Source organism: Anguilla rostrata, chromosome 16 (genome assembly GCF_018555375.3).
Source record: "Anguilla rostrata isolate EN2019 chromosome 16, ASM1855537v3, whole genome shotgun sequence".
Lineage (NCBI taxonomy): Eukaryota > Metazoa > Chordata > Actinopteri > Anguilliformes > Anguillidae > Anguilla > Anguilla rostrata.
The window spans coordinates 314772-333897 of NC_057948.1; the positions used below are offsets into that span (position 1 = coordinate 314772).

At 43.9% G+C, this 19126-nt stretch overlaps 1 protein-coding gene across 1 annotated transcript in view; it reads right to left on the reverse strand.

Annotated features, from left to right (window-relative positions):
- Positions 1–19126, reverse strand: part of LOC135242603 (SH3 and multiple ankyrin repeat domains protein 2-like) — a 110374-nt gene that overhangs the window by 71303 nt on the left and 19945 nt on the right. Inside the window, exons 3-4 of the mRNA XM_064313753.1 lie at positions 10090–10172; positions 5915–6039 (exon numbers count right to left, since the gene is read on the reverse strand). Of these exons, the coding sequence (XP_064169823.1) occupies positions 5915–6039; positions 10090–10172 (208 nt within the window). The remainder of the gene's footprint in view (positions 1–5914; positions 6040–10089; positions 10173–19126) is intronic.

Below are 19126 nucleotides of genomic sequence, written 5' to 3' on the forward strand. Positions count from 1 at the left end.
AAGAGCAGCTCCTTACCTCCTGAGGTGGGTGGTGCCACCACTGGATAGGAGACATGGCAGCACCTCAGCAGTCCAGTGCTACCACAGAGCGCACCAAATGCCCATCCCCACAGGTAAATCACCTGGGCTAAAACACACACAGCCCTGCCCTTTACCTGGACCAACCCATTCTCACAGGTAGAGCACCTGGGCTAAAAAAACCATAGCCCCACCCTTTACCTGAACCAACCTATTCCCACAGGTAGAGCACCTGGGATAAAAGACCCACAGCCCCACCCCTTACCTGAACCAACCCATTCCCACAGGTAGAGCACTTGGGCTTTATACACCCACAGCCCCGCCCTTTACCTGGACCAACCCATTCCCACAGGTAGAGCACCTGAGCTCTATACACCCACTACCCTGCCCTTTACCTGGACAAGCCCATTCCCACAGGTAGAGCACCTGGGCTTCCAATATGCATAAGTTTCGATATGCAGGAGGTACTGCGCTGGAGCAACTGACACGGGCACGAGTTCCGATACACAAGAGGTACTGCGCTGGAGTAACTGACACGGGCACAAGTTTCGATACGCAGGAGGTACTGCGCTGGAGTAACTGACACACGCACAAGTTTCGATACGCAGGAGGTACTGCGCTGGAGCAACTGACACGGGCACGAGTTCCGATACACAGGAGGTACTGCGCTGGAGTAACTGACACGGGCACAAGTTCCGATACACAGGTGGTACTGCGCTGGAGTAACTGACACGGGCACGAGTTCCGATACACAGGAGGTACTGCGCTGGAGTAACTGACACGGGCACAAGTTTCGATACGCAGGAGGTAAATGGTAAATGGTAAATGGACTGCATTTATATAGCGCTTTTATCCAAAGCGCTTTACAGTTGATGCCTCTCATTTGCCAGAGCAGTTAGGGGTTAGGTGTCTTGCTCAAGGACACTTCGACATGCCCAGGGCGGGGTTTGAACCGGCAACCCTCCGGCTGCCAGACAATCAGTCTTACCTCAGGAGGTACTGTGCTGGAGTAACTGACACGGGCACGAGTTCCGATACACAGGACGTACTGCGCTGGAGTAACTGACACGGGCACGAGTTCCGATACACAGGACGTACTGCGCTGGAGTAACTGACACGGGCACGAGTTCCGATACACAGGAGGAACACACACACAAACACAAGATTTTTTTAAAAAGTTACAATCTTGAAGATTTCTGTTTCGTTCTCTTTGGCAGCACCAATGGCGAGAAGCGGTAATTGCAGGTGTGTTTTTGGACCTCACTTCCCAGAGATCTATTCTGATCATTATAATATACTGATGAACTTGATGGCAATGTAAATAACGGTAACGTTAAGGCCAGTTCAGATCAATGATTCGCAACGAAACGAAAAAGTTTTAGAATGTTGCAGAGAAAATTGCACCGGTGTGAACTGGTTAGTTGCAGAGCGTCTGAAGTAGTTGCCTGGGGTCTCAAAAGACCCACTTTGTCAAATCGCCAAGTGCAGTTTGAGAATGTTTATAATCAGACATCTTGGAATTTTGCAAGTTGCACCCAGTCTCGTTGCGAATCATTGATCTGAACTGACCTTTAGTTAGCTACATTGCAACAAGGTAGCATTGCATTTGAGAGACTGTTTGCAAGGTCGGTATCGGTCGGTAGCGATAGCTAGTGTTTTTTCTAATTGTTAGCTGACATTAGATTGTGTTAATTACATTAGCTAGCTAGCTAGTTAGCTAACGCAATGTTACCTGATATGAGAGATTGGATACTGTGCGCAATGTTGTCTGAACTAATGTTACCTTTCTTGACATGGTCCGGTAGCTAGCGTTAGCTGTGCAAATAGCTATGTAATTTAGTAACGTTACATTGTCATCAAATGTAATATGAAATCTACATCAACAAATAATATGACCTCTCATGTTACACAAATACTTTTTAGGGTTCCATAACCCCCCCCGCCCCCTTTCTGTGTTATTGTAACACCAGCAGACACCGGAAAAAACAGTATGCCGCTCACACACAAGTGAGTTGAAGAGCGAGCCTGTTGTGTTAGCTCCGCCTACCCTCTCTGGCGGACCAACCACTGATGGGTGATGGAAAACGCGTTACTAACTATGCACCGCTTATTTTTTTCCCGGGATTTTTTTCCCGGGAATGTCGCCACAGACACCCCGTCAAAAGATACCTGCCACCGGGCCTACCAACTTTTCTGGGGGAAACCCTGTAGGGCACCTACTTTGTTCACATTAGAGGTAATGTTAAAATAATCGATTAGAAACTGATGTTTTTCAGCTTTAATTCACTATATCAGAATTCCAGTGGGTCAAAAGTTTACCTATACCAAGTTGGCTGTCTCTTTAAACAATCTGGAAGATTCCAGAAATTTATGTAATAAATTTTTTGAAGCTTCTGGTTGGCAAATTGTCATAATTAGGAGTTAACTGGGAGTTAATTGGCACCTGTGGCTGTATTTAATGGCCTACCTTCAGAGCCACTGCCTTTTTGCCCATGATACCAATTGGAAAATCCAAGCAACTCAGCTACGATCTCTGAAAAAAATTGTGGACCTCCAGAAGTCTGGTTCCTCCTTAGGTGCAATTTCCAAACAAATGAAGATACCACGAGCATCTATACAAACAATTGTATGCAAATATAAAAATCTTGGGACCACATAGACACTGCATTGTTCAGGAAGGAGGCACAAATTAACTCCCAGGGCTGAACAAACTTGGGTCCGAAAGGTCCAACTGAACCCCAAGACAACAACAAAGGAACTATTGTAAGAGTTGGAGGCATCAGGTACCAAAGTGTCTATAATCACCATTAAGAGGATCTTACATCACCATACCCTGAAAGGCTGTCACACAAGGAAGAAGCCCCTACTCCAAGACCGACATAAAACAGCCAGAATGAAGTTCACAGGTGATCACCAGGGCCTCATTTATAAAAATGTTCTCAGATTTATTTGTGAACTTAGTCTTAAGATAATTTCTGACTGTGTGCTTACGTTTGATTCATAAAAGATACTGAGCATAAAAAACCTTGCTTATGCAAGATCTGAGAAGCCCATTTGTAACTTACACACCTATGATCTATAAATCTCAAATTAACTTAAAACTGACGACACCTGAACGTGCCTTACAATCAGCGATTTCCCCTTATATAATGCTAGTACAGAATGAGGGTTTAGTCAGGAATAACCATGGACCAAAAGAAGACGAGATCACGGCGATGGTAGAGGAGATTGAAGACAGGCAACACATATTATTCGGTGGACTAAATAGTGGGTTGGCAAACAAAGCCAAACAGGTAGATTGGTAGTGTGTTGCTGCTGCAGTAAACAAATTGTTCATAAAGCTAATGCAAAGTTCACCACAGGCTTGGGCGCATATGCGTCCCAAACTGCAATACCTCTACATAGCCAGCAGGAAAATCACGTCAAGTCTAGACTTTGCGTAGAGATAAGATCATTTCCACATCAAAGTAAGGTTTTATAAATAACTACTTACACATGATTTTCTGGTGTAAGTCATACTTATAATTAAAATTGATCCTAAGTCTGTTTTATAAATGAGTCTTTTGGAGGAGTGTTCTCTGGTCAGTTCTCTGTGGACTGAACTGAAAAAGCGTGTCTGAACAAGGAGGCCCACACACCTGACTGAGTTACACCAGTTCTGTCAGGAGGAATGGGCAAAAATTCCAGCAAATACTAAAGTGTTTGTAAAGTTTTGACCCACTGAAAATATATAGTACATGATATAGTACAAACAAGCTGAAATAAATCTGTCTCTTAGTTATTTTGATATGACTCTTGGAAATAGTTACCCTGATTGACTTAACACAGGAAATGTATGGTAACATGAAATGGGTAGAGTTGTGAAAAACTGAGTTTGAATGTCTTTAGCCTAGGTGTATGTAAAATTTTGGCCTCAACTGCATCTACAATCTATTACTTTCAATTGCGAACACCTGCTCAATATGTGATGTTCTGTGCAAGGACCCACACGCAGACCAGGGAAATCCAAAAAACGTTGTCTTTATTCAGTCCGAGGTTCAAAGCCAGGTAATCAGAGAGAGTACGGTGCCGAATCGAGTTTCCAAAAGAATAGTGAAAAAACAGGCAAAAAATCAAAAACCAGGAGATCAGAGCAGTGAAGGTACAAAGGGACAGGCAAAAGAGAAGTCAAGGCAAAGCGAAGGTCAAACCAGAAGCAAACAAAACCAAAAGGGGCAGGCAAACTCAAAGTCGTACAAAGGGGTGTCTCAGGAATCTCGATATACAAAGGCTTACTAACAATCGGCACAATGAATTCGATCAACGTTCTGACACTGAACAGGTGGAAAAGACTGACATTTATACACTGGGGAAGATAACAATCAAGGAGGGGTTAAGTGAGTGAGGGAGGAGTAACAAACAACATCCAGGTGAAGAACATTAGGAAAACTAATTAAATGACAGGGGACTGACAAAACGCGGACTGGAATCACATAGACCACAATGATAATAGACGGCCTGGGTTGAGCAGGTACAAACGCGTGCAGAGAGAGAGAGGTGCAGTCAGAGCAAGAGACAGGTGCAGGCAATTGCAGAACTCAGCGTTAGAGCAGGCTAGAAAGAAAAGGGGCGGAGCTACAGCGCAGCATGGAAAAGGAGAGACTGGTTAATGTATTAGTATAGTGATCTAAACTATCAAAAACCCAAAACTAGTGTGTGTTAGTCCATTAGTAATATTCACATGTTAGTATATTAATGAGGTTAGTACTTTACAATCTATAAGTTAGTAAGGATTAGTAGAAATTAGTAAAACTAGAAATAAGTAGGAAGTAAGTAAAAACGAGACTGGAAGGAAGGGGGGGAAACCACGAAAACCCGGAACCACCCGAATAGTGAAATCACACAAGTACAGGGGAGTGAAGCAGCTCAGGGAACACAGACACAGAGACAGTACTGGGGAGACAAGTGACCGGGACTTACAGACTACAACACAATAGACATTCATTTGATGGTTGTATCTGTGTAACTGCTGCCAAACACTTGGACACACGTAGCACAGTATATTTTTATGTTAAACTCAGGTGTTTTCAAACAATAAATATTATGTTTCCAATCAGCTTTTATTTCTGCATGTCACTCACAAGCAGGAAACCTATGCAAGTCTGTATTGAGGATTTCATATTTCCTGAAATGACGATGAATATTCTGCACAAACAATCTGGCTTGTCTTTGCTGACATGGGTTGAAAATGGAAAATAACTACTGTTGTTTGTGTTCATAGAATGTATTCCTGGTTTTGACACTGATGACGTCGGAAATCATACCGTAATACTCATACCACACTGGACAATGTTTTTTTCAGATGGAGTTGAGACACTGGTAAATGTTTGCTGCCTATGCTCAGCAGGAACTCACACTATCTACTCACTGTTGAACAGCAGATGAACCTTCTGTCTGCCATATTAGGTAAGACACTGTATTTGCCTTCAGGTCCTGTAGGAGCATGACCTCAAGAAACTGTTGAATGTAAATCTCATTTAGTATAGGTTAATGTGAGTGCAGGCACTACCTGCCAGATTATTTTCACGTTTTAGTGACATTTATCATAAATGGAACCAAATTCAGCTGTGCACTCTCATTACATACAAACCCAGCCTGGACCAGCATGTGCACTAAAATAATTTACATCACAAATCACTGCCATAAAAGTTTCAGTTTGGTGTGCTTCACAGATAACTTCGAACAGCTTAGAAAATTCACAGCCCCTGAACATTAATTAAAAATCTCCAGTGCACTTTGTGGAAGCATCCATCCTCCATGTTTATACAGAACATTTAAACACCCATTTTGCCCTCACACTGGGCAGGAACGGAAGAACAGAGGTTCAGCCCAGACAGGAAACTGCCCTCCTCCCTACCTCGATCAGGAAGTCTCCGGTCCTCAGTCCCGCCTGCCAGGCCACTCCACCCTCGTCAACGGACTCCAGGTACTGCAGAGCGGGGAACACTGGGGTAGGCGTGAACTCCTCGATGGGTGTGTTGGCTGGGGGGGGGGAGCAGGAGGGAGGGGGTGTTCAAGCAAAAGATGAAAGGTAGAATCACACAATTAATGTCTGCAATCTTCATAGCAACACCTGTGCCTTCTTACAGCAGTAAAAACGGTCCCAAAGTGGATGCATCTGTGAAAGAGTTGCTAAGGGACCACACGGCTCTGCTGTCTAACACTCTGATGACCTGGCAGTGGCTGGTCAGTAAGACAGAAAGGGGTGCAGTGAAGTCTCTGGGTGTGTAAAATGGCCACAAAACCCATTAGGCCAAACTGCGTAAAGCACTGTATGGACACAATCATGTAAAAACCAACCAGAGCTCAGTGTTCATCAAACATTAATGTTGTGGGTAAAACACCCATAGGAATACAGGACATGTGGCTCTCTATGGGAGAATGTGTACCCTACACCCATAGGAATACCGGACGTGTGCCTCTATATGGGATGACGTGTACCCTACACCCATAGGAATACAGGACGTGTGTCTCTATAAGGGACAACGTGTACCCTACCCCCATAGGAATACAGGACATGTCCTTCTCTATAGGAGAACGTGTACCCTACGCCCATAAGAATACAGCATGTGTGCCTCTGTAAGGGAGGCCATGTAACCTACACCCATAAGAATGCAGGAGATGTCCCTCTCTATGGGAGACCATATACCCTATACCCGAAAACAGGACGTGTGCCTCTCTAAGGGAGAATGTGTACCCTACACCCATAGGAATATAGGACATGTCCCCCTCTGTGGGAGACTATGTACCCTATACCCATAGAAATACAGGACATGTCCCTCTCTAAGGGAATGTGGGGGGTATGTGAGCATTGGGGGTATGTGAGTGGGGGATATGTGAGGAGGGGGATACGTGAGTGGGGGTATGTGAGTGGCGGGTATGTGAGCAGGGGTATATGTGTGGGGGCTATATGAGCGGGGGTGAGTGATGGGGTAGTACAGGAGTGTGAGGGTGAAGGTGAGTGATGGGGCAGTACAGAAGTGTCAGGGTGGAGGTGAGTGATGGGGTAGCACAGGAGTGTGAGGGTGGAGGTGAGTGATGGGATATTACAGGAGTGTCAGGGTACAGGTGAGTGATGGGGTAGTACAGGAGTGTCAGGGTGGAGGTGAGTGATGGGGTAGTACAGGAGTGTCAGGGTGAAGATGAGTGATCAGGAAGTACAGCAGTGTCAGGGTGGAGGTGAGTGATGGGGTAGTACAGGAGTGTCAGGGTGGAGGTGAGTGATGGGGTAGCACACAAGTGTGAAGGTGGAGTTGAGTGATGGGGTAGTACAGGAGTGTGAGAATGGAGGTGAGTGATGGGGTAGTACAGGAGTGTGAGGGTGGAGCTGAGTGATGGGGTAGTACAGGAGTGTGAGGGTGGAGGTGAGTGATGGGGTAGTACAGGAGTGTGAGGGTGGAGCTGAGTGATGGGGTAGTACAGGAGTGTCAGGGTGGAGGTGAGTGATGGGGTAGTACAGGAGTGTCAGGGTGGAGGTGAGTGATGGGGTAGTACAGGAGTGTGAGGGTGGAGGTGAGTGATGGGATATTACAGGAGTGTCAGGGTGAAGGTGAGTGATGAGGGAGTATGGCAGTGTCAGGTTGAAGGTGAATGATGGGGTAGTACGGGAGTGTGAAGGTGGAGGTGAGTGGTAGGGTAGTACAGAAGTGTTAGGTTGGAAGTGAGTGATGGGGTAGTACAGGGGTGTGAGGGTGGAGGTGAGTGATGGGGTAGCACAGGAGTGTGAGGGTGGAGGTGAGTGATGGGGGAGTATGGCAGTGTCAGAGTGAAGGTGGAGGTGAGTGATGAGGTAGTACAGGAGTGTGAGAATGGAGGTGAGTGATGGGGTAGTACAGGAGTGTCAGGGTGAAGATAAGTGATGAGGAAGTACAGCAGTGTCAGGGTGGAGGTGAGTGATGGGGTAGTACAGGAGTGTCAGGGTGGAGGTGAGTGATGGGGTAGTACAGGAGTGTGAGGGTGGAGTTGAGTGATGGGGTAGTACAGGAGTGTGAGAATGGAGGTGAGTGACGGGGTAGTACAGGAGTGTGAGGGTGGAGCTGAGTGATGGGGTAGTACAGGAGTGTGAGGGTGGAGCTGAGTGATGGGGTAGTACAGGAGTGTGAGGGTGGAGGTGAGTGATGGGGGAGTATGGCAGTGTCAGAGTGAAGGTGGAGGTGAGTGATGAGGTAGTGCAGGAGTGTGAGAATGGAGGTGAGTGATGGGGTAGTACAGGAGTGTCAGGGTGAAGATGAGTGATCAGGAAGTACAGCAGTGTCAGGGTGGAGGTGAGTGATGGGGTAGTACAGGAGTGTCAGTGTGGGGGTGAGTGATGTGGTAGTACGGGAGTGTCAGGGTGGGGGTGAGTGATGGGGTAGTACAGGAGTGTGAGGGTGGAGGTGAGTGATGGGGTAGTACAGGAGTGTCAGGGTGAGTGAGTGATAGGAGTACAGAGGTCAGGTGAGTGAGTGATGGGGTAGTACAGGAGTGTCAGTGTGGGGGTGAGTGATGGGTAGTAAGTGTAGGAGTGTGGTGTACAGGAGTGTGGTGAGGTGAGTGATGGGGTAGTAGAGGGGTGTCAGGGTGGAGGTGAGTGATGAGGTGGTACAGGAGTGTGACGGTGGGGCTGAGTGATGAAGTACTACAGGAGTGTCAGTGTGGGGGTGAGTGATGGGGTAGTAGAGGGGTGTCAGGGTGGAGGTCAATCATGGGGTAATACAGGAGTGCCAGGGTGCAGGTGAGTGATGGGGTAGTACAGGACTGTCAGTGTGGGGGTCAGTGATGGGGTAGTAGAGGAGTGTCAGGGTGGGGGTGAGTGATGGGGTAGTACAGGAGTGTAGTGTGGGGGTGAGTGATGGGGCAGCAGAGGGGTGTCAGGGTGGAGGTGAGTGATGGGGTAGTACAGCAGTGTGAAGGTGGAGTTGAGTGATGGGGTAGTACAGGAGTGTCAGTTTGGGGTTGAGTGATGGGTTAGTAGAGGGGTGTCAGGGTGGAGGTGAGTGATGGGGTAGTAGAGGGGTGTCAGGGTGGAGGTGAGTGATGGGGTAGTACACGAGTGTGAGGGTGGAGGTGAGGGATGGGGTAGTACAGGAGTGTCAGGGTGGAGGTGAGTGATGAGGTAGTACAGGAGTTTCAGGGTGCAGGTGAGTGATAGGATAGTGCAGGAGTGTCAGGGTAGGGGTGAGTGATGAAGTAGCACAGGAGTGTCAGGGTATAGGTGAGTGATGAGGTAGTACAGGAGTGTCAGGGTATAGGTGAGTGATGAGGTAGTACAGGAGTGTCAGGGAGGAGGTGAGTGATGTTGTAGTACAGGAGTGTGAGGTTGGAGGTGAGTGATGGGGTAGTAGAGATGCGTAAGGGTGGAGGTGAGGGATGAGGTAGTACAGGAGTGTCAGGGTGGAGGTGAGTGATGGGGTAGTACAGGAGTGTGAGGGTGGAGGTGAAGGATGGGGTAGTACAGGAGTGTCAGGGTAGGGGTGAGTGATGAAGTAGCACAGGAGTGTCAGGGTGGAGGTGAGTGATGAGGTAGTACATCAGTGTCAGGGTGGAGGTGAATCAAAGGGTGTAATACAGGAGTGTCAGAGTGCAAGTGAGTGATGAAGTAGCACAGGAGTGTCAGGGTGTAGGTGCGTGATGAGGTAGCACAGGAGTGTCAGGGTGCAGGTGAGTGATGGGGTAGTACAGGAGTGTGAGGGTGGAGGTGAGTGATGGGCTAGAACAGGGTCAGGGTAGAGGTGAGTGATGGGGTAGTACAGGGGTGTGAGGGTGGAGGTGAGTGATGGGGTAGCACAGGAGTGTGAGGGTGGACGTGTGTGATAGGGTAGTACGGGACAGTCAGGGTAGAGGTGGGGTTTGTGCTCTGTCAAAACTGTGCCTTAGATCTTTAGCACCAGAAACAAATGTAAACAAATAGCCAGCGGGATGCTATAACAACCAGAGGAGATAGGAGGTTGATTAAGGCGAGCATTCTCAAATACACACATGCTCATATGCACATGCACACCGGCACACACACTCACACACAAACTGCACAGCAGACGGGTCTGCTTCTCCTACCTTTGGCCCCTCGCAGCACAAACCCGAATCCCTCATTGTCCCGCTTCTGCATAACCACCGTCTTCTCGTCAATAACGCAGTCACTGTGGAGAAAATTCCGCGCATAACGCCCGTTATTACACCCCATCATCCTCATCATGGCCACTGCCGCTCGACTGGAGTGGAGGTTCATCATGATAGGCACCGAGTGACTGGGGAATTGATTCAAATGAACAGTGAGAAAACGCCGCCAGCCTGAGAACGTCCTAAGAAAGACACCACCACTGCTACTGAAGACAGAGCTGTCACCGGGGAAATGACACGAAGAGGCCCGGGCCTGCGGGAGTCTGAGACGTTGAAGAGAAGCATTACCGACTAAATTAAAGATGAAACCAACGGGAAGAAACCGAGTAGCAAAACAGAATCCCGTGGAAAGGCGCCGGCACCTGAGGGAGTCACAGGCAGCATTAGCGCGCTCTCGAGCTGGCTGGAAGGCCGTGCGCGAACGGCTGAATGGAAGCGAGTCCTCCCGTCACCAGCTTGGTGGCGGAGCGACGTGGAAGGGAGAAATCTGTAGCGAACGGAACGGCATCTTCATTCATTAAATCTTTCGCAGCTACAGAAGCTGGTGCTTTAGGCTACCCGAGCCAAGGGCGCAATCTGAGAATGAATTACCAAAAGAAAAAAATCCGGTAATTATTAGCCGATGATCTTGTTGCTGTAGGATTACACTGTTTTTTTCTGATAAATGAACTTGTTCCATATCATTGCTTGTGATGATTCCATTAATCCATTATCTTCGACCCCTTTGCTCCAGTTCCAGTCACAGTTTTAGAAATTTTCAGAGAAACCTAGGTTCGGTTACAAATCTCTCTCTCTCGCTCTCTCTCTCTCCCTCTCTCTCTCTCGATTCACTTCTACACGCTGTTTGCAGCCCATATGATCGCTTTGACAGCCCACTCAGCTATTAGGGTGCATCTTGTATCAGCGTTAGAAGCCAAGCATTAGCCTAGTCTCCAGCGCTAAACATTTACATAACCCAACTAACCGAGGAACAGACGCGAAAAACTTAAGTGGAAAACTACCAGTAACCTGCCGCCACCAAATCTACGAGGTGATCACGGTATAATTTAACCATTCTTTCCGCGAAATCACTGCCAGTAAGCCTGTATTGCAACGCAAATACCTAGCCTATGTCCCCATGAGTATTGAACTATGCGGTAAATGTAACTGTAAAGGAATTAAACCGAGTATGGCAGCGGAATGTTCGGTGGCTAGGTTCTAATAGACAGCAATCCGCACATTATTTTTTATAGAGAATAATATTTGAACTAAAATGAAATTGAACAGTTCATCTGCGATGTAGAATCAGAATACAAACCAATACGACGTGACACAATCACACCATTTTAAACACATCCCCTAGCCTATATTAAATTTAAAGTGAATACAGACGGCTCACGGGGCTTACGGCAGCTAGCTGTGATCTACTTCTCACTCAAACATTCTCCGCGTTTAAGTGTGCAACAGGGAAAAACGTGCGCGTGGGAATTTGGGGCATGCTTCTGGCAATATCCCAATGCCGAAAAACCTGGACTGGAAAGGAAATGCATCATACAGCGCAGGACACAGCATAGCTGCATGCCGGGTTGCCGTAGTAACGCAATCTGTTTTTAGAGGACGCCATGGATTCGTCAGAGCAAGGTTATTAAAATCTCAGCCTGCTGATAACCGAATTCGATTATTAGGGGTTTTACGAAGTAGGGACCCTATTGTTTTTGTTAGTATTATTAGGGGTCCTACGAAGTAGGAACCCTATTGTTTTCGTTATTATTATTATTATTATTATTATTATTATTATTATTATTATTATTAGGGGTCCTACGTAGTAGGAAACCTATTGTGTCTGTTAGTATTATTATTATTATTATTATTATGGGTCCTATGAAGTAGGAACCCTATTGTTTTTGTTATTAGGGGTCCTACGAAGTAGGAACCCTATTGTTTTTGTTGTTATTATTATTATTATTATTATTATTATTATTAGTATTAGGGGTCCTACGAAGTATGAACCCTATTGTTTTTGTTAGTATTATTAGGGGTCCTATGAAGTAGGAACCCTATTGTTTTTGTTATTAGGGGTCCTACGAAGTAGGAACCCTATTGTTTTTGTTATTATTATTATTATTATTATTATTATTATTATTATTTTCCTGGAAATGGTCAAATAACTCAAAACAACCTTGACCAAAAATGATATAAATTGCCAGGTCGAAACTAGAGACCATGAGTAACTATGCCAGTAGGAATTACCACGATTCGTCCATAGGTGGCGCTATAGTAACCGATTCAAAAAGCAAGTTTCACAATGCTGGCATTTCCACCCCGTTTGATGAAAATTCATGAAACCAGGTGTACTTGTGTCATTCCTCATGAGGAACAAATATGTCTCAAGAACCCATAAAGTCCGCCATGATGGAAAATTTCTTCTAATAAACTGTAAGTCGGGTTGGTCCAAAATAGCCCATGAACGTGTATGGTGCATGTCTCCCTATAGGGTGTTAACAGCTAAGAGATCCATTCTAAGATGGCGGAGAAACTGGTATTTTAAAAAAAAAGAAAAATTTGGCCACATATTTCAAATGCTAATAAGTTTCTACAACAATAATCTAGGGACTTGAAACGGACTCGGCATGAAGAGGGCACTACCATGTTGTACCATGTCGATGAAGTTGCAGATATCTCAGCAACAAAAAAAGGAAATTTTGGCAGGAAGCTAACGCCAATATAACGCTTTAAAACTCATCTTCTGATGAACGCTTTACCTGATTCCATCACCATCACACATGTGTACTCTTGGGTATTCTCTCCATCAAGGGTGATAAGGAAAAGTTGTTTCATTAAAAATTGGGTGATTTGTGGCGTGACAAAGTTAGCACTTTATGCTAATGCACATTCATATTTCGAAGTAATGTTTCTCATGAACCGAAAGTTGGATCGTTTCACGCACGGGTATGTAGATCGTCCAAACTTTTGAAATCTATGCTGCTTTGACTCTTTTCTCCTTCGCCTTGTATTTACCCAGATTGGACATGTTCGTAGGGTCCCGCATTGCTGCTTGCAGCTATATTTATTATTATTATTATTATTATTATTATTATTATTATTATTATTATTATGTAACCTGCTACATTGTTTGTGGTTCAGCCACCCCTCTCATTCACCTGTAGATTGTACTATATTAAACTTGCTTCAGTGTCACGCACATGCAGCCTCAGAATATTCGTCCCTCTGGCATTTACACAGACCGACATTGAGTCCTCATCCTAACGACTGCCACACTCTATTTACTAACAAATTGTCTCTGAAAGTTTGCCCCGGCCCTCACGATAGATTCATGGAAACCTTCTGTATATTAAAACATACGATAGCCAACTTATTAATGTTTGAAGCGCCAACAGCAATACTGTTGCAGAAACGTAGAATTAGTAGAAGTAAATTATGCAGTTCTAAATCGACTCAGCATGCACATGGTCCCTACTGGAAATTCTAAGGTGGTAGCCTACTATGGGTTTGCATATAATCATCAGACTTGCTTTAAAACTTGTGCTGTGTCTAGTAGCCTATCATTTAATAGTGTTTTGGAAAAATATGTTTTAAATCATATTTCTGTAAACACAAATATATAGTGTATATATACATTTTGCTAAAACATGATAAATTTAAGGTGAAAATAGCAGCACCTAGCTCGCTCGCTTCTTGTATAATTCAAGCTTGAATTCAAAGGAAAAAAAGTTTGAAATTTTGAAAGTCTGCACGTAGCTGACCCCAGCCCACCTGCAGATGTATAAAGGCTTGTTCAAACTCAATAAATCATCAAAATAGCAAATTTGAGTTGAAGTCAGATTAAACATCCAAATCCTGAAAATAGACTAGTGAACACAATTTCTGAGCATAGTGCATTTTTATACTTGTACTTCCATGTTTTTGAATTTGCTCGGTGTGGACGATCGATCTATATCCCAATCCTCATTTAAAGTCGGACTGAAATTGCTTCGCTTATATTTTGTACTACCCTGGGTGGTAAAATAGGCAGTGTCAGTTGTATTATCAAATCATTTACAATTTATAATTTTTTGTTTTGAATTATAAAAATTTGTGTTTTAAAAATTCAAAAAATCGTAATTTGAATTTGCCCAAGTTCATTGTACTAGCCTACTGTGAGGGAATGCTGACTTCAGCTGTCTACTTTCCTGTCCTTTTAAAATGTATTTTTAAAGTATTTTTCTGTGCGCCCTGGGAAAAACCGGCTGTCACTCTGTAATCTCAGCCTCAGATGGTCCGCCCACTAGCTGTCACTCAAAACGCAAGGAGTACACCCTCTACCCCGCCCACACAGTATCCGATCTTCATAGTAACATGATAGTAACATTTTTGTGATATATCCAAAAGGATACATTTTTATCATTAAAAAAAAAACATTTTAAAACCATTTAAAAATAATTTTGCAATGGTATAGAATATACACAATGATACAGTATTTCATTACATTACAGGCATTTAGCAGACGCTCTTATCCAGAGCGACTTACACAACTTTTTTACATAGCATTTTACATTGTATCCATTTATACAGCTGGATATATACTGAAGCAATGCAGGTTAAGTACCTTGCTCAAGGGTACAAAGGCAGTGTCCTTACCCGGGAATCGAACCTGCGACCTTTCGGTTACAAGCCCAGTTCCTTACCCACTGTGCTACACTCCGTCCTCCGTCCATTTCAAGTTTCAGTCCTGCGGAAGCACGCAGTTGATGGACGAACTGCACCACATTCACGCACTGTCAGATGCATCTTTCTATACCTATGGGGGCAGCACTGTCCCTCGTGAGAAGGGGCGGTTATTGAGTACTTGAGGGATGCACACCCTTCAGCTGATCCTGAGCAGGTTGAGGCTGAAGCACAGGAGCAACGTTATCCAGTAGATTAATGCCCTCTCTCACTTCCCGTTAAAGCGCTGTGCTGCCATGGTAACCTAGCAACCAGATATAGCAAATATTTCAAAGATGTGGCAACATCCCACAAAATATGGAATCGTCCCTTGGACAGTAGACTAGGCGTTTTGTATTTAACTCATGGCTACGGGACGCATTTTCATCTGCATCTTTGTGAATGATTGCGTTTATAGTAACCGCTGTTTTGAATACAGTTCAATACTTAGCTAGCTAGCTAGCCAGGGTAACAAGCATGCCGTGAGACGATTCTGACCTAAAACCCAGAATTTTAATATTAGCTAGGTTACCAGTGATGGTGAACCTATCATAACGCTAACTAGCATTCAAACCCAGTTTCAGAGGGTTTTAGAATGACACTATGTCTACACTGCGTGACCGCACCATTTTAAAAAGCAAGACAGAGGTAGGGAGATGAATTTGATTGAGTTATGGTTTCATGCAGTTTTCTTGAATAATGTAATGACAAAAATGACCAAAATTGATGCTAATTATGGTATAAAACAAGAAGGATCTATTTTTTCTTGATAGAATTGTTGTTTTCATAGAATTAACGACCGGAGGTTTTTGCTTAACAACGGCGCAAATAGAACTACCAACCAGAGTTTTTGCATAACACCGGTCCAAATATAACTACCAACGAGAGTTTTGCTTGACAACGGTAAAACAAGATGCCCCAACGGCCACGGAAGAATATTTCAATTTCAGGTGAAATCAATAAATATTAAAGTAACCGTTTATAGTCATTGTTGGTAACCCGTTGTAGCCTATAAGTGGAATAAACCCCTCCGGGCTGTCCCGTTATTGGAAAATAATGTACTTTGGGGCAGGTTAAGCGACCCTTGTCTTCACCTCGGCCGCACCACCACCCCCATCGTACATTATTTCCAGGTAGGTTAGCAAGACAGACAGACTAGAGAGAGATGCACTGCAAGCTAGCACATCAACTTAACATTACTGTGTTTTTTTATTATTGCTATACAGTGAGCAGCGTTTTTCACCATTGTATCGGCATACCTTCGAGATCATTGTTAGTTTTATCTTGTTGCTGACAGAACACAAATTTTTGGTGGTGAAAGAATATTTTTATGAACACCAAGGTAGAAATTGTCCAGAGTATCATGCTTAGGGGTTTAGTTGCAGATGAGACTGCAGGGAGGGGGTTGTTAAATGGACGACCTACGCAACAATGGGGGCACTAAGAAACTCTGTATTTGGCATTGTGTTCTTGTATCATCTACTAATAAAGCTAGAGCACAGAACTTGTTGTTTCCACTCATAGTTTGTTTGCAGAAGCAGTGAATGCCTGAGTTGAGCAATCTCAGGACACCAGTGTCCTGACCATTAGGGGGATTGCTCAAAGGGATTAATGTAACAAAGATCTCAACAGCAGCAGATTGGCCACATTTATTGTCAATAAAGTGTATCTGTCTCTCAGGCAGAAGCCACGTGAAAGGGGGATGAAAACAGGAAGAATTAGAATTTTAACTGAGGCATTTTCAAAAATTACATGCAATCTACCAGCATGACCTTTGCGATCATCGTGTTGGGCACCCCTGTTTTAAGTGAACTATTCTTTCGGGACTGCAAATCAGAACAAGTAGGCCAGGAAGTGCAGAGTACTGAATCATCACAATTATGTCATGTGGCAAAACACTTTATATTGACACTTTATATTTTGTTTTTTTAGAGAACAGTTTTTTTTACATAATGCATGTTAGACTCTAATGGGTATGAGTATGTTTTATGGTGCCAGGAAGGGAAATGGCATGCTGTCCACCTGGGGGCAGCGCCAGCCCGACTCACAGGCAGCGTGGCAGCAGAGGCTCACTGCCGTTAGCCCAGCTGCTACCCATGGCTGCTGTGGGGAGTTTTATTTTATTTTATTACTATTTCATTTGATTATAATTTTTTGACTGTTCGTTTACTGTGGACTCTCTTGCACTGCAGTATAATAATAACCCATGTGATTTGGCATCATTTGGTATTGGTATTATTTCCTCATGCAAGACAGCAACATAAGCTAGGCTTTACTATCATATACTATCATGGTTCTGTGTTTCTGTTTCTGATTTTCCTTTTTTAGGGCCGCCAGATGGCGGCACTTCAGTTTTGTAGTTCAGTTCATTTTCCATTATTGCTTTTCCCTGTGTTAATTGTATGATTGTTTTCAATTATTCTACTGTTTTTTGGGTTTGTCTCGTTATCCCTTCCCTCTCTGGTCTGATTATGAATTGAGTTCACCTGTGTCTGGTTATTGTCTAGTTTATTTAATTTCTTTGTTCCCCTGACTCGCGTGCTGGTTCCTTGTGTGTTTGCATTCCTATGTGTTTCTGCCTCTGTATGTATCTGATTGCCTGTGACCTGCCTTTGTCCTGTCCTGCCCATGTTGTGTTTTTGTGTTCCGCCTGCATGTGTGTTTTGACCTGCCAATGTTCTGCCTGTCTGTGTCTACCGAGTTCTGTTGTCTGCCCGGCATTTATTTTTTTTGTGTTTTTGATAATTGCCCTTCGTGGCCTCCCTTTTTGAAAGAAAAGTCTTTGTTTGAATCTTTATTTGAAACCTTTTGAGTTTTGTGTGTTTTCACTCTGTGCCTGGGTCCTAACCCCCCAATCCGTGACATACAGTTAAACGTGCAGGTCATTCAATGTGAAATAACATTGTCACATTGTGCTACTGTACTTTAACAATAGACTCCAACAGCAGTTTCCAACTCCGGACATCACACCCAAATAAAGAAAGGCTTTGATACCACATTTCTATGCTTCAAGGTATTTAATTATTGCTAGCTAACAATAGGCCTATTTATTGATCAATCACAAGTCTTTTCTATGACAAACGGGGGTGTCACTAGCAGCAATATTTGGGAGGGGGGTGAAGGGAGGGAAGGCAGTAGACCATGCACCAGTGCTAGCTTATTAGCAAAGCCACACTATTTTTGTAGATAGTTGGTGAAATCTTTCTTGCAAAAATGGGAACTACAAATATTAAATGTTGGGGTTATTGCAAGAAATGACTTCATTTCTTGGAAAAACAAAAAAGGTGTTTCTTCATCCAGAGAAAGCGCAATACTTCAGCATTCGCAACTTAGCTTGGTCGCACAAAAGTGAAAAGTGCATCATTTACATATTACAAGTAGAAAGGATTTCACTGGTCTTGTTATACCCAGCCGACCCCACCTACTGAAAACCTGGCATTTAGCCATGGGGTAAAGCAAACCAATTTTAGCACAGGCTTTTCAAGGTTTTCTTCTGGGCCATTTATGAGTGCAAAAAAGGATTAAAAAAAAAAAAAAACACAATAGCAAATAAGTCACAGATGTCAGTTTCCTTGACCTTTACGTTTTTTGCTTTAGTTCAGAATACAAGCTATCTCTTGGCATTAAATGTTGTGCATTAGTTCAGAATGCAAGATATCTCTCGGTATTAAATGTTTTACATTAGTTCAGCATGCAAGCTATCTCTTAGCATTAAATGTTTTGCATTAATTCAGAATGGTAGCTATCTCTCAGCATTAAATGTTTTATATTAGTTCAGAATGGTAGATATCTCTCAGCATTAAATGTTTTGCATTAGTTCAGAATGCAAGCTATCCCCCAGGATTAAATGTTTTGCATTAGTTCAGAATGGCAGCTGTCTCTCAGCATTAAATGTTTTGCATTAGCTCAGAATGGTAGATATCTCTCAGCATGAAATGTTTTGTATGCGTTCAGAATGGCAGCTGTCTCTCTGAATTAAATGTTTTGCATTCGTTCAGAATGGTAGCTATCTCTGGGCATTAAATGTTTTTCATTAGCTCAGAATGGTAGATATCTCTCAGCATGAAATGTTTTTCATTAGCTCAGAATGGTAGCTATGTCACAGCATTAAATGTTTTGCATTCGTTCAGAATGGTAGCTAGCTAGTTCAGAACTTTTAATTGGAGCACTACCATAATGGACACTGACACAGAAGAAAAAGAGCAACAAAAAGCATGTTTATATTTTTGTGTAGAAGGTACATTGAACGTAATAGGCTGACTTCAGCAAATAATCTAAAAATATGGTACTG